The sequence below is a fragment of the Scyliorhinus torazame genome, chromosome 3, assembly GCF_047496885.1.
Source record: "Scyliorhinus torazame isolate Kashiwa2021f chromosome 3, sScyTor2.1, whole genome shotgun sequence".
NCBI classification, from domain to species: Eukaryota; Metazoa; Chordata; class Chondrichthyes; order Carcharhiniformes; family Scyliorhinidae; genus Scyliorhinus; species Scyliorhinus torazame.
In genome coordinates, this window is record NC_092709.1 from 65229700 (window position 1) to 65245643 (window position 15944).

Consider the following 15944-nt stretch of genomic DNA (forward strand, 5'->3'; position numbering starts at 1 on the left):
TAATTATAGACCCTAGTCATTTTCCACCAACAGATGTTTGGCTAACTGGTCTGCAATTCGCTGGTTTCCCTCTCTCATCTTTCTTAAATATTGATGTGCCATATGCAATTTTTAAACCTAAATGAAAAGCTCTCGCATCAAGTGAAATTTAGTCTAGGTAGGCCATCTGCAATGCTTTCACGTACTTCCTTTAAAACTCTGGGATGGAAACTATCTAGTTCTGGTTTTTAATTTTCCACACTTTAGTTCCATTATTTTTGTCTTTGCTAATGTTACTTTTGTTAAGTCCCTGTCTCATATTCAATATTAATTTTGTGGCGAATTCTGACCTTTTCAATGGGATCCTGATCACCTTGTGAAATGATTCATTTTAGTAGGAAGAATGAGGAAAGGCAATACAAAATAAGGATACAATTATAAAGGGAGTGCAGGAGCACAGGGACCTGGGGGTATATGTGCACAAATCATTGAACATGGCAGGACAGGTTGAAAGAGCAGTTAATAAGGCATACATAATCCTGAGCTTTTATAAATAGATGAGTTGAGGTCAAAAAAAAGGAAATGCAATGTTAAAAAACATTGGTTCAATCATAACTGGAATAGCATGCCCAAGGCATTAAAGAGGATGTGGAAAAGGTTATGAAAATGGCGTCAAAGATAAGGGACTTCAGTTATGAGGATAAATTAGGGTTCACCTTAAAGAGGAAGTGGAGACAAAATCTGATGGATAAGCGTACAAAATCATGAGGGGGCTGGACAGAGTAAATTAAGAGAAACTGTTCCCATTTGTCCAAGAGTTAAGAAGCAGAGCACATAGATTTTAAGGCGATTGGCAAATGGACCAGAGATGACCCGAAGAAAAACATTTTTATCCAGCAAGTGGTTAGGATCTGGAATGCACTGCCTGAGTGAGTGATGGAGGTAGGGTCAATTGTGACTTTCAAAGGGGCAGCATGGCAGCACAGTGGTTAGCACAGTTGCTTCACAGCTCTAGGGTCCCAGTTTCGATTCCTAGCTTGGGTCACGGTCTGTGGGGAGTCTGTATGTTCTGTGTCTGTGTGGGTTTCCTCCGGGTGCCCCGGTTTCCTCCCACAGTCCAAAGATGTGCAGGTTAAGTGGATTGGCCATGCTAAATTGCCCTTAGTGTCCAAAAGGTGGGGTGGGGTTACTGGGTTATGGGAATAGGGTGGAGGTGTGGGCTTGGGTCGGGTGCTCTTTCCAAGGGCCGGTGCAGACTCGATGGGCCAAATGATCTCCTTCTGCACTGTAAATTCCATGATTCTATGAATCGGATAATTACCTGAAAAGATTAACATGGCTACAGTGCAAAGGCAGGAGTGGAACTAGTCCAGCTGCTCTCGCAGAGAGCTAGCATGGACAGAATACCAGCCTCCTTCTGTGCTATCATTGTATGGTCCATTTATGAACATAATACAACAACAACCTATATTTGTATGGTGCATTTAACAAGTGATTTCAGAGAAGCATTATGAAACAAAATACGACAGTAAGGCACATATACAGACATTAGGTCAGATGGCCAAAAGTTTGATGGAAGTCATAGGTTTTAAGGAGTGTCATAAAGGAGGAAAGTGAGGCAATTCAGGAAGCAAATTCCAGTGTTGGCGCGGAGGTAACTGAAAGAACGATTTTAAAGGTAAAGCTTTTAAAACTGGTGACGCTCATGAGACCAGAATTAGAAGAGCACAGATATCACATATGTTGGGTTGGAGAAGATTACAACGAGATGGGCAATGCCATGGTAGCATTTCAAAACATTTAAGATCACAATGTTGATCTTGACCAGGAGCCAATATAGGTCAATGAACACAAGGGTGGTAGGTGAACAGATCTTGATACAAGTTCAGACAAGAGCATCAGAATTTTAGTTGACTTCAAGTTTATGGTGTTTTAAATGTGGGGGACCAAGAGTGCATTGGAATAGTCAAGCCTAGAGGTAACAAAGGCATGATTGAAGGAGGGCTTCGATAGTAGATGAGTTAGGCAGGAGCAAAATTGGACGAATGTTAGGAAGGTTCTTAGGGGTGATGCGAATCGTAGGTTGGAAACCCATCTCAGGGTCAAACGTGACAGCAATGTTGTAAAAAATCTATTGACTTTAGTATCTCTAGCAACTTAAATTTCCTGTTTGCAGCTCTCACCATCTTTTTTTAATCACCTGTTGTTGTTCTTTGCATCTTTCCCAGTTCCCAGGATCTATGATATGGTTTGCATTTTTGAATGCCTTTTCTTTTAGTTTTATGTTGTCTCTCACCTGTTTTGTTGGCCATGGCTGTTGGCGTTTGGCATTTGAATCTATTTCCACTTAAGGGCGTAAACTGGTTCTGTATCATATTACATCTTTTATGAACATCTCCAACTGATCTTCTTTCATTTTATTTATTTATTTATTTAAATTTTAGAGTACCCAATTCATTTTTTCCAATTAAGGGACCAATCCACCTAGCCTACACACCTTTGGGTTGTGGGGGCGAAACCAATGCAAACACGGGGGGAATGTGCAAACTCCACACGGACAGTGACCTAGAGCCAGGATAGAACCTGGGACCTCGGCACCGTGAGTCTGCAGTGCTACCCACTGTGCTGCCCTATTCTTTCATTTTATTAGCAGTTTTTCTAGTTTACTGTGGAAAGTTTCTGAGTCATCACATTCAAGTCAGTCTCATCTAAATCGAGAATTTTAGAACCTATTGTTTCTCCCTTTCAAACAAGACAATGAACTCAATTATTTTAATATCGATAATCATGGACTCAAATAACTATTTCTGCGTACTACAATGAATGAACTCTTAAAAACATTAGACGGCACATATGGAACAATTATTAAACTACTCATTTCGGAATAGATGAACACTCACCTGGTGTGGTGTTAAAATCAAGAATGCGATGGTGAGACTGCAACAGATCAGGATTACTGGATGATAAGGTGCCGCTTACAGGCAATGTAGGTGCAATATACCTGGACTGCTTCAACCCTACAATGCTGTCATCCTGGGACTGACCAATACCAATGTCACTAAGAAGCAAAAGAGACACTAGTAAATACTGGATCAATATTGTTCATCTTAAATCATAAACCGGCATAGCATCAACAGCACTGAAAATCACCATTAAGCCTAAAAGGCCTATGCAATAGCAACTGAACTCCCTGCCTGAAAGGGTGGTAGAGGTGGGAACCTTGACAACATTTAAGAAGCATTTAGATGAGCACTTGGAAATGCCATAGCAAACAAGGCTACAGGCCAAGTGCTGGAAAAAGAGATTAGATTAAATGAGTGCTTGATGGTTGGGATGGATACGATGGGTTGAGGGCTGTAAAAGTTCTACAACTCTAACTTGCAATTATATAGCACCTTTAACATCGGAAAATAACTCAAGGCCAATACTTGGGAGCATTATAAAGCAAATACAAAGCCAAATAAGGAGATATTTGGATAGATGACCAAATTCTTGGTCGGAGATCAATTTAAAAAAAAATCTTTTAAAGTATCCAATTCATTTTTTCCAATTAAGTGGCAATTTAGCGTGGCCAATCCACTTAGCCTGCACATCCTTGGGTTGTGGGGGGCGAAACTCAAGCAAACATGGGAAAAATGTGCCAACTCCACACAGAGTGACCCAGAGCCGGGATCGAACCTGGGACCTCGGTGCCGTGAGGTAGCTGTGCTGACCCCCTGCACCACCGTGCTGCCCTGTCAGAGATCAATTTTAAGGAGCATCTTAAATGAATAATGAGGAGTAGCGAGGCAGATTGGCTTAAGGAGGGAATTCCAGAGCATGGGACCTTGACAGCTGAAGGCATGGGCACCTATATTGAAGTGATTAAAATTGGGAATGCTCAGGAGTCCAGTATTAGAGCAGCACAGATACTTTGGAGGGTTGTGAGGTTTGAAGAGATAACAAAGATGGGGAGGAACTAGACCTTGGAGGGATTTGAAAGTAAGGATGAAGATTTTGCAATTGAGGTGCTGCATAACTGGAAGTCAATGTAGGTCAGTGAGCACAGGGGTGATGTGTGAATGGGACTTGATATGGATAAGATATGTGCAGTAAGGTTTTGAATGATCTCAGGTTTAGTAAGGATAGAGTGACCAGGAATGTGTTGAAATAGTCAAACCTTTGGAGGTAACAAAGATATAGATAAGGGTTTCGCAGGATGAGCTGAGGCAGGGTGGAGTTGGCTAATGTCATGGAGGTGGAAATAGACGGTAGTAGTGATGGTGCGGCTATGTAATTGAAAGCCGATTTCAGATCAAATACAATACCAAGATTGTGAACAGGATACCGGCCATGCCCCACATGAGTTTCCTCTTACCTGACTTCATCTCACACATCAACTTATCCTTCCATTCCTTTCTACCTTATGTTCTTATCTAGCTTCTCCTTAAAAAGCATCTATATTTGCTCAACTAGCAAATTCCACATTCTGACCACTCTCAAAGTAACAACGTTCCTCCTAACTTCATTATTAAATTTATTAATGATCATCTTATATTTAAAGCCAGTTGAAACATGCTCTCTACATGTGTCCCATGAAATGTCTTCATAATTTTGAAGATCTCTATTAAGTCACCTTTCAGCCTTCTTTGTTTTGGAGAAAGCCACAGCTGGAGGTCAATTACATCTCGATGTCAGGAGATCATTGCATGGGTTCCTCAGGGCAACATCACATCCTCAGCCCAACCATCTGCAACTGCTTCATCAATTACCATCTCTCTATTATAAGGTCAGAAGTGGAGATATGCACTGGTGTGTTCCATTCGCAAATCCTCCGATAATAAAGTAGTCTATGCACATATGCAGAAAGATCTGGGCAGCATCCAAGTTTGGGCTGCAAGTGGCATTACACAACTGACGGACAAGGGCTATAAGTCCCACACAAACAACATCTTGGGGGTTCACCACTGACCAAAAACTTAAATGAATAAGCCACAATTTTTTTGAATCTACTAGAATAGGCTCCTGATGAGTATTCTCTGGTATTCACCTCATTGACTTTTTCCGGGGCAGAACCCAGGCCACGCCGGGCTTGGCTCCCGTACCGTCATAATCTCCTGTCGTCTTAACCGATGACGGCAGCTACCCATCTCCCCGTTCCCATATATTATTTCAAAGCGCCTCAACTGGCGCACCACCCGACTCGTGGGTAGTAGGACAAACTGCATTTGACGTTTCTTCCTGCGTGCCCAATGCTCTGGTGTTGGGTCATTCGCATACTTCCCATCTACACCCAAAATCTTGTCCACCACCTCCTGACATTCCCTCCTGGTCTCCCTATCCATGTGTGACTTGTACGAGATGATTCTTCACCCCCCCCCCCCCGTACTAGCGCTTTTAATGCCTCCCACACATTCGACAGTGAGACCATCCCGTTCTCGTTCCAATCCTCATAGTCCCCTTGAGCCCCTGAAATCTTCGAACAAAACCCAACATCCAATAAAAGTCCCAGGTCCAGCCTCCAACCCATATGTTGCTCCCACCCCGCCTCCCAATTTCAGGTCCGCCAAATGCAGCGCGTGGTCAGAGATGCCCACAGTCGAGTACTCCGCACTTTTCAGCCCAGGAAGCAGGGTCCTACCCATAACTCTTGAGTATACCTTGAGCATCGGTAAAGAAAACAAAAACTCCTTGCCCCTGGCTGCATAAATCGCCACAGATCTGGGGCCCCAACCGCCTCCATGAATGCTGCTAACACCTTCACCATCCTCGATGGGACCAGTGATCTATGCCTGGGCGGTCCAACTTTGGATCCAAAATGCAATTAAAATCCCCTCCTAAAATCAGTTGGTGAGTATCTAATTCCAGATTAGCAACCAACACCCATCTCATAAACGTGACATTGTCCCAATTTGGGGCATATATGTGCACCAGAACCACAGCCCTCCTGTAACAATTACGTAACGACCCCCTCATCAGCCTCCATCGTTTCCGCCTGAAAACAAACCCTCCTGGGAACCAGAATCGCTACCCCCCAGGTGCCCTGCTGTCATACCCAGAATGAAAGACCTGGCTCACCCAGCCTTCCGGACTCTGATCTGTTCCTGCACCCATAGGCATGTTTCTTGCAGGAACAACACACTGGCCCCCAAATCCTTCAAGTGGGAAAATACGTTTTCCCTCTTCACCGGACCTCCAAGCCCCGGACATTCCAGGTGGTCAACCTCGCCGAGGGTCTCTGACCCCCTCCCCTCCAGTCAGCCATCTGCTCCATGTTGCAATATTCCTACCACAATTCCTGAGTCCCAGGCCCATCTAAGGTGGCCACAGACCCTACACCTAGTGTGAGTCAAAGAAAAGCCCCTTGGTCACTGTTAGCATCCCCACCTCCCCCACACCCATGATAACCCCGCCGGGCTCACAACCTCCCCCATCATCCCACCAGACATATAAACAGCTAGGCCATTTAAGCCCCACCCAATCTGGCCAAACAGACCGCAGACTCTCCCCCAACACCACCCCTGTTTGCTAGCCACCCATCCCTCTCTTGCTAGCAAAGTGGCCCCCACCCAGGGCCTCAGTCCAATGTCCACGCCAGGAACAGCCAACATGTCCCTTCTCCCACCATCGTACACAAGCCCACAGCAAAACAATAATCCTCTCTCCCTTACAAATGAAATATAAAAATCCCCTTTTGTTTTATTACCACATCCCCCTAACTGAGCAAAAATAACACAACAGAACACATAGCAGCATTGGGGAAAATTACAAACACTCCTTTATACACAAAGTCCAACACAGTCCTCTTCACAGCGGTCCCAAATTCTTCTCCCTGATGAAGGCCTGCTCCGGCGTGTCGAAGAAGTGGTCATTGTGATCTGCAGTCGCGCAGTCCACACCAAATCGCACGCCCTTATTATAAAACACTCCTCTTCATTAGCTCAGTCCCAATGTCTTGGTATATCCGCACTCTGTTCCCGTCCCAGTCGATATTCCGAATCTTCTTCACCCACTCCAAGACCCTGTCCTTCGTTTAATAACTGTGGAAGTGGATTATCACCGCCCGGGGTGGCTCTATCGGCCTTGGCTTTTGCCTGCGCACCTGACGCGCTCTACCCAGCTCCGAAGGGGCGAATACTTCGTCGCCTCCCACTAATCGAGAAAACATTTTGGCAAACTACTGGGTCAGCTTCAAGCCCTCCACTTCCTCCGGCAGCCCCACCAACCTGAGGTTTAGCCACCGTGATCTGTACTCCAGGTCCTTCACAGTGAACCTCAGGTCTTTATTGCTATCTGCCACCAGCAGCAACTCCGCTTCTAGCTAGGCAAACCGGTTCTCGTGTTGCGACAAGGCCTCCTCCATCCCTTTCAACGTCTCACCTTGTGCGCGCACCACGTTCAAGGTTCTCACCAGCTGTTCGTGTTTTGGACTCCGTTTTGCTAACATGTGCTACTCAATCCTTGGTTAGTGATGAGGTATACGGAATCCCAATGAAGAAGATTCGAACTCTTCCAGTAGTAACAAAAGGTTTATTAAGAACATAAGAACTAGGAGCAGGAGTAGGCCATCTGGCCCCTCAAGCCTGCTCCGCCATTCAATGAGATCATGGCTGATCTCTTGTGGACTCAGCTCCACTTTCCGGCCCGAACACCATAACCCTTAATCCCTTTATTCTTCAAAAAAATATCTATCTTTATCTTAAAAACATTTAATGAAGGAGCCTCTACTGCTACACTGGGCAAGGAATTCCATAGATTCACAACCCTTTAGGTGAAGAGGTGCCTCCTAAACACAGTTCTAAATCTACTTCCCCTTATTTTGAGGCTATGCCCCCTAGTTTTGCTTTCACCCGCCAGTGGAAACAACCTGCCCGCATCTATCCTATCTATTCCCTTCATAATTTTATATGTTTCTAGAAGATCCCCCCCATACCTTCTAAATTCCAGCGAGTACAATCCCAGTCTACTCAACCTCTCCTCGTAATCCAACCCCTTCAGCTCTGGGATTAACCTAGTGAATCTCCTCTGCACACCCTCCAGTGCCAGTACGTCCTTTCTCAAGTAAGGAGTCCAAAACTGAACACAATACTCCAGGTGTGGCCTTACTAACACCTTATACAATTGAGCATAACCGCCCTAGTCTTAAACTCCATCCCTCTAGCAATGAAGGACAGAATTCCATTCGCCTTCTTAATCACCTGTTGCACCTGTAAACCAACTTTTTGCGACTCACGCACTAGCACACCCAGGTCTCTCTGCACAGCAGCATGTTTTAATATTTTATCATTTAAATAATAATCCCTTTTGCTGTTATTCCCACCAAAATGGATAACCTCACATTTGTCAACATTGTATTCCATCTGCCAGACCCTAGCCCATTCACTTAGCCTATCCAAATCCCTCTGCAGACTTCCAGTATCCTCTGCACGTTTTGCTTTACCACTCATCTTAGTGTCATCTGTAAACTTGGACACATTGCCCAAATCATCAAATATAAATTGTCCCCAACTCCAAATCATCTATGTAAATTGTGAACAATTGTGGGCCCAACACACATCCCTGAGGGACACCACTAGCTACTGATTGCCAACCAGAGAAACACCCATTAATCCCCACTCTTTGCTTTCTATTAATTAACCAATCCTCTATCCATGCTACTACTTTACCCTTAATGCCATGCATCTTTATCTTATGCAGAAATCTTTTGTGTGGCACCTTGTCAAAGGCTTTATGGAAATCCAGATATACCACATCCATTGGCTCCCCGTTATCTACCGCACTGGTAATGTCCTCAAAAAATTATACTAAATTAGTTAGACACAACCTGCCCTTTATGAACCCATGCTGCGTCTGCCCAATGGGGCAATTTCCATCCAGATGCCTCGCTACTTCTTCCTTGATGATAGATTCCAGCATCTTCCCTACTACCAAAGTTAAGCTCACTGGCCTATAATTATCCGCTTTCTGCCTACCTCCTTTTTTAAACAGTGGTGTCACGTTTGCTAATTTGCTAATATTGAGTACCTACAACAATATTTACATGAGTTCTTTACTTTAACTTTGATATTAGTGATTAGGTTAACAAGATCTAACTATGGTAACTATACGTAACTCCACTGGCCATCTAAACTAGTCTGCTGTTGCTTTGATCACAGTGCACCCAAGAGAGAGAGACCCAATGTGGCTGCCTTTTATACCCCTGTTGGTCCGGCCCTCTAGTGATCATGTGGTGCTCCTGATTACACATTAGTCCCTTGCGTACATGCACACATAGAGATCACTACGTCCCCCTTTTTTCATGTTACATATTTTCTGTAGGTTGTAAAGAAAATTTAATAAACATAATGGATGCAGTTTGCAAAGGCATTACATAAAATCAATGAGATAGCCCATCAAATGTTAATACATTTAGTCTCTTAAGTTTTGTTTTGCTTGCGTGAAATAGGTAGACAAATGATGTTATGTATAAGTTCTGATGTTCTTGACGATTATACAAAGCCAATTAATATTTATGAGTCCAGTCTTAATTTTGAATTTTTTTTTTGAGAGTCCATACTTTGAGTTTGTTCGGTCGAGTTGCTTTCTTCTTCTGTTTTTGAAGTAGTGATGTTGATGTTGTTATTCGTTTGTGAACGTCGTCAGTGTTCCAGCTTTTAAGTAACCAAGAAGTCATCAATAAGGTATTTGAATGGTCGAATCACTTTGTTGTCTGGTTTATGCTTTTTTTTTTCTCTGCTTGCGGTAGCGATTCTGTGTTACATCTTTGTTGTCTGACCTGGACTTTTTCCTGTGTTTGTGGTATTGATTCTGCATGTCATCTTTCTTGACAGCTGGTTTGCTTGTTTGTTGTGGAGCAAATGTGAATTTGTGAGATTTGTTGCCATGCCATGGCATGTTTGTGCACTTGCCATTGTTTTGCAGTGTGCTGTGGCATTGTCCTTCATGTGCAGAATTGTACCATGTTGTACAGGTTGTTGTTTCATTGTTGTCATTTCTGCTTTGGTCGTTTTCGTTGTCGTTCTTGTTGTTGTTTTCGTCATGCTTGTTGTTTTCGCTGTTGTTCTTGTTGTTTTTCTCATTGTGCTCGTTGTTTCTGTTTTTGTTATGCTTCTTGTTGTGATTGGTGTTGTTCATGTAGTTTTTGTTGTTGTGCTTGTAGTTTTTGATGTTGCTGTCGTTGTTCTTGTTTCTGCAGCGCTTCGTGTTGTAGTTGCTCTTGTTGCGCTGCATGTTGTTTTCGTTGTTGCTGTTGCACTCAATGAGTGTTCCGTTTGGATGATGTGAGACATTGTCACAGTTATTGGTGCCAGTGTCCTTTGTGGTATCTGTTACACTGAGCGTTCCTTCTTGAGAATTGAGAGAATGATCTGATGTTGCATTGATGTTGGTGACATCAGTCATTTGTGGTGGATTTGATTCCTCTGCTTTGCTTCCTTGGTACTTCTCTTCTAGAGTCATTTCTGGTTCATTTGAATCACCTTTGGTTTCTTGGTGCTCCTCTTATGGAGTCAAAATCTTCAAGATTTCTATTAACGTGGTCTTTCTGGACTCTTGGTGCTCCTCTTTTGGAGTCAAAATCTTCACGATTTAATTTGACGTGGTCTCTCTGGACTCATGAGTAGCCGTCCTCTTGATTATTGAGTGCTTCTGTGCAGACGAGCTGAGATAGGTCAGTCTCGCTGTGATCCTGCACATCCTGTATGGGAATTGTGACTTCTTCATCACTTGTCTCACATACAGTGGGTAGACATTCAGTGTCTTCTTGTTGGTTAAATGAATTGAGTAGACTTTCATAGTCTTCTTCTGGTGGCTCAAATAAGCTGGGTAGACTGTCATAGTCTTCTTCTGGTGGCTCAAATAAGCGTAATAGATCTTTGTGGTCTTGTTCATGCATGGCGTTTGCTGTAGAGTGTTTGCTTGCTTCCATTTTTGAGTCTGTCACCGAGCTGTCTGTGGAGGCTTGCGTCACTCTCTTTGTGGAGGCTTGTGTTGCTCTCATTGTGGAGTCTTTCATCGCTCACTCTGTGGAGTCCTTCATTGCTCTCTCTGTGGAGTCCTTCATCGCTCTCTCTGTGAAGTCTGTCATCGCGCTCTCTGTGGAGTCTGTCATCGCTCTCTTTGTGGAGTCGTGCAGTGTTCTCGCTGTAGAGTCGAATTGTGCTCTCTCAACAGAGTCGTTCTGTGCTCTCTGTGTGGCGCGTCTTCGTCTTGGGTATTGCTGTCATCCAATGTATCGACGATCTGCCATGGCACCATGATATTGGATTCATCTACGATGAGAAGAGTAGCGTTGAGCTTTTCAACCTTGTTGCTGATGCTGTGATCAGCATATCCGAATAACTCAGCCATGTCTGAGCAGTATTGTGTGTTTTTGTTTCCTTTTTGTTTCGGAGTTGTTATCGTTCTCTTCATGTCAATGAACAAATCACCTTCTTCGGTTTCGGATTTTTCATTGTGCTCTTCACTTTGGGTGCTGCAGACTGCTTGTATGGGGCTGTTTAGCACAGGGCTAAATCGCTGGCTTTGAAAGCAGACCAAGGCAGGCCAGCAGCACGGTTCGATTCCTGTAACAGCCTCCCCGAACAGGCGCCAGAATGTGCCGACTAGGGGCTTTTCACAGTAACTTCATTTAAAGCCTACTTGTGACAATAAGCGATTTTCATTTCATTTCATTTCATTTGTTTCAGGGTGTTGTGAAAGTTATTTTCAACTGCTGGTATAAGTTCGGGCATTTTTCTGTAAAAATGGTAAAAAAATTGGGTTTTGCAGCTTTAAATTTCTTTGTGTTAATTTTCGTGCATTTCCCTTTTAAGTGGGCGTGGTCCTGGTCCTCTGACATCATGACGCTCGTGACGTCATGGGTAGGACTCCGTTGTGCATGCGCACTCCAAGTTTCCAGCACTGTGCGCTCTTCTCGAAACTGCGCATGCTTTTGCCGGTTTGCGTCTTTCAGGAAAGTGTGCATGTGCGGCTCCTTTATCAAGATGGCTGCCAATCAAAAAGAGCTGTTGCATCGAGTGAGATCCTGCCTCTGCCTCGTGGTAAGTTTTGGCGCCGTTTTACCGATTTTGTTTCCTCGACACTGATTCTGTGTTTGTAAAGACTCACAGTATTGATTTTCTTTTTGTTCATAATCAAGGCATTTTTGTATAGTAGTTTCTAGAGTTAGATGCTTATTGTGTGATAGTTCTTCCCTCAAATTTTAATCAGATAGTCCAGAAATTAATTGATTCATTATCACAGTGTCTCTGAAATCAGCATAATCACAGCCTTGTAGTATTAACTTGAGATGTGTAATAAAATCAGTGATGGGCCCTCCATTTCTCTGGCATTTATGACAATTGTTAAATCTTTCCAGCATCTCACCAGACTGATTCTTACAATGTTCATCATATTCTTTGAGTATTACTTCTATTTTGGTGTCGTCTTCACCTTCTAAGTTAGTAAAGCAATTATAGATTTCTCTAGCTTCATGCCCTCCTATTGAGGGTAGTAGTGCTATTTTTGTTGCGTTAGAGACCGTGCTTAAACCATTAGCTGCAATAAATATTTGGAATATCTGTTCAAATCTTTTCCAGTCATAACTTAAATTACCGGTTGTTTCCAGCTGCCCTAGAGGTTCATTGAGTCCCATAGTTAGCCGTCGAGGATCCATTTGCTGCGAAGTCTTCCACAGTCGAATGTCCAGTCTTCTCTTTTTGTCTAACCTAATCTAACTAGTTCTGTTAAAGCCACTCGACTGGTACCATGTTTTGTTACCTGTGTGGTAGGTAACATGTGTGACGCAATCCTTGGTTAGTGTTGAGGTATTTTGAATCTCGATGAAGAAGATTCGAACACTTCCAGTAGTAACAAAAGGTTTATTGAGTAACTACAACAATATTTACATGAGTTCTTTACTTTAACTTTGATGCTAGTGATAAGGTTACAAGATCTTACTATGGTAACTATAGGTAATTCCACTGGCCATCTAACTAGTCTGCTGGGCACCCAAGAGAGAGAGAGTCAATGTGGCTGCCTTTTATACCCCTATTGGTCCGGCCCTCTAGTGATTATCTGGTGCTACTGATTACACATTAACCCCTTGCGTACATGCACACATAGAGATCACTACAGACCCAAAGCCTCCTCAACAGTGGTTTTAAAGGATTCCTTAATCTCCAGACCCTACCTCTCAAATTGCTTGTTCATCTGTTAACGGAATTTTGCCAGCTCCTGCGCCATTACCATGGCCAACCTGTCTAGTGAACCTTCTTAGTATTGGGCTTTTTAGTAGACGATTTCGACATACCACTGTCGGGAATGAGTCCACCCACAGAACAACCCTAGCTTGGACACCAAAGCCCTCTGAAAAACCAGGTGAAAGGGATCAATAACAAAGGCCTTGCCGGGAGCCACTTTTGGTGCATCTCGGTCTTACATGTCGTCATGAGATGCCCGGCCATCAAGAGTTAACCCTTAACAATATTAGCTGCCCACATTTACAAAGTCAGGGAATGTTTCCAATAATTTTCCTAACCACTGATGCTAGATCAACTGGCCTGTAATTACCTGGCTTGTCCCAGCTGCCCTTCTTGAATAAAGGTACCACATTAGCTGTCCTCCAGTCACCTGTGACCAGTTCTATCTCTGTCACGGCCCAGTAATCTCCTCCCTTGCCTCTTATAATAATAAATAAATAATCGTATTGTCACAAGTAGGCTCACATTAACACTGCAATGACGTTACTGTGAAAAGTCCCTAGTTGCCACATGCCGGTGCCTGTTTGGGTACATAGAGGGAGAATTCTGAATTTTCAGCTGCTACGGGAATTGAACCGCGTTGCTGGCCTTGTTCTGCAACACAAACAGCTGTCTAGCCCACTAAGCTAAACCAGCCCCTAGCAGCCTGGGATACATCTCATCAAGCCCTGGGGATTTATCCACCTTTTACACCTACTAAAACATCTCAAAGTCAATGAAAGTGATGAGTACTCAGGGTTCAAGGCTCATTGCTTGGTTGCAAAGGATCAAGAGACACTGGGCTTGCTTCTGCGCCGGACCCCAATGCCTGCCAGTTAGGATCAATTATCTGCTCAGGTGGACGCCACCGTCCAGTTGACTGTACCCATTAGGGATGTGCAAACATCTCACTGTCTGTCAGAACACCCAGTGTTAGAGAGCTCAGAGAACCAGGTGGGAGCACAAAAGTGAGTCGAACAAGAAGAGGGCAGAGGCTGGGTTCAGTCCTGAAATGGAAATGGGAGGGAACCTGATCTGTGAGCATGTGGTTGCCACCAGTTAAGGTCTCGGACTGGCTGTTTCCAGGTCTGAGAGGGCAATTGGTCAGGGGAGGTAATGATGTTATCCAGCTGCAACACCAACTTGACTCTCTCTCTCTCGCTCTCATCCCTCGCGGGAATCCGATCAATATCGGTATGGAGCCAGTGGAGCTGGCCATTCTACTTATTATAGTGCTGGAGGAGCACAGACTCCAGCAGCAAAGTGCAGTGGCACCTGGAGAAGACCCTGCAAGGAGGCCAGGGAGCCTGAGGGCAGGTTCAGGGGCCAGAGGTCGCACCAACCTTGCAGGGGGAATGAAGGCACAGGAGACCAAGGGTGTAGAGAATGCGCGTGTCCTTCATGGAGCTGTCGGACAACTTTACTGTAGAAGACTCCGCCTCACCAGGATGATTATGCAACATCCTTGCCGACTTGGCTCCCTGTGGCCATAAAGGTCATGGCCACTCTCAACCTTTACGCTATAAGGTTCCAGGGGTGAATGACAGCTATTTTAATGTTTAAAATGACACCGTCATTTTTGGGGGAAAATTCCGCCCATTAGGTCAGATGGCCAAAAGTTGGGCAGTTGTTTGCAGGTCAATAAGGTCAAGAGTAATCTTTATGAGGAGAGAGGTGATGACAGCAGACTTAAAGCAGAGAGGGATAGCACCATCAGAGAACTCTTAAAAAGATCAGCTAATATGGGCACCAGAAGGGGAAGTTGAGGTAATCATCAGTAATGTGGGAATAGAGTTGTGGGAGCAGGAGAGTCTCATGGACAATGTGTTCAGAGAGGACAGGGCATAAGATGGTAGAGAAACTAAAGAAATATGCTCGGGAACTTTAGCAAAGTGCTGGAAAAAGACAGCAGACCTGGCAGCATTTTCAGAGAGTCCAACTGACTCCTCCTTACAACTTTAGGGGAAGTTGGGTTTGGTGGGCTAGTACAAGGGGGTGGCATGACAGAGGCTGCAGATCAGATGTTCTTGATCTTAACGGCAAAAAATTCCATCAGTTACTCAGGCAAGGGTGGAGGAGACAGGAAAGAGTGGTTTAAGAAGAGTATGTCCACCACATAAAGCATAACTTTGGATTGTGATTGAATACTTGTCTAGATAAGTACAGCTCCGACAACACTCAGGTGAGTTCAACACCATTCAGGAAAAATAAATCTGCTTGATCAGCCTGCCATTAGCGGCTTAAATATTCATTCCCTTCACCTTTGGCATAACAAAATTGCAGCGAGTACTATGTATATATTGTATTCTAGCAACTCAAGAAGGCTTCTTTTTAAAAATATATATTTTATTAAAGTTTTCAAACACAATTGTTTCCCTTACAAATCAAAAGAAAAAGGTAACATGATAACTGCAATATAACATTGTTTAACAAACATGGTAAACTAACCAAATAACACGAAATAATACTCCCCCCCCCGGCCCCTCTCCCCCTCCGAAAACCCAAACAATTTACCCCCCCCCTCCCCCTGGGTTGCTGCTGCTGGCCATCTATCTCATGAAGGCTTCTTGGTCAACACTTCCAAAGCTCGCAACCACTAGCCTAGAAGAACAAGGACAAAAATGTTGCATGATACCACCATGACCTCGGTACGTTTCCCCTGAAGTCACACACCATCCTAACTTGGGACACAGTCATCCAATAATTCCTACCCAACAGTATTGTGCAAGTACCTTTACCACATTCGCAGCATTAGCAAGAAGACCC

At 44.0% G+C, this 15944-nt stretch overlaps 1 protein-coding gene across 10 annotated transcripts in view; it reads right to left on the bottom strand.

Moving 5' to 3' along the window:
- rapgef2b (Rap guanine nucleotide exchange factor 2b) overlaps positions 1-15944 on the bottom strand; it is a 508586-nt gene that overhangs the window by 136739 nt on the left and 355903 nt on the right. For all 10 annotated transcript variants that reach the window (XM_072495765.1, XM_072495762.1, XM_072495767.1 and 7 more), the window contains one exon: positions 2880-3037. In XM_072495765.1, coding sequence (XP_072351866.1) covers positions 2880-3037 — 158 coding nt within the window. The remainder of the gene's footprint in view (positions 1-2879; positions 3038-15944) is intronic.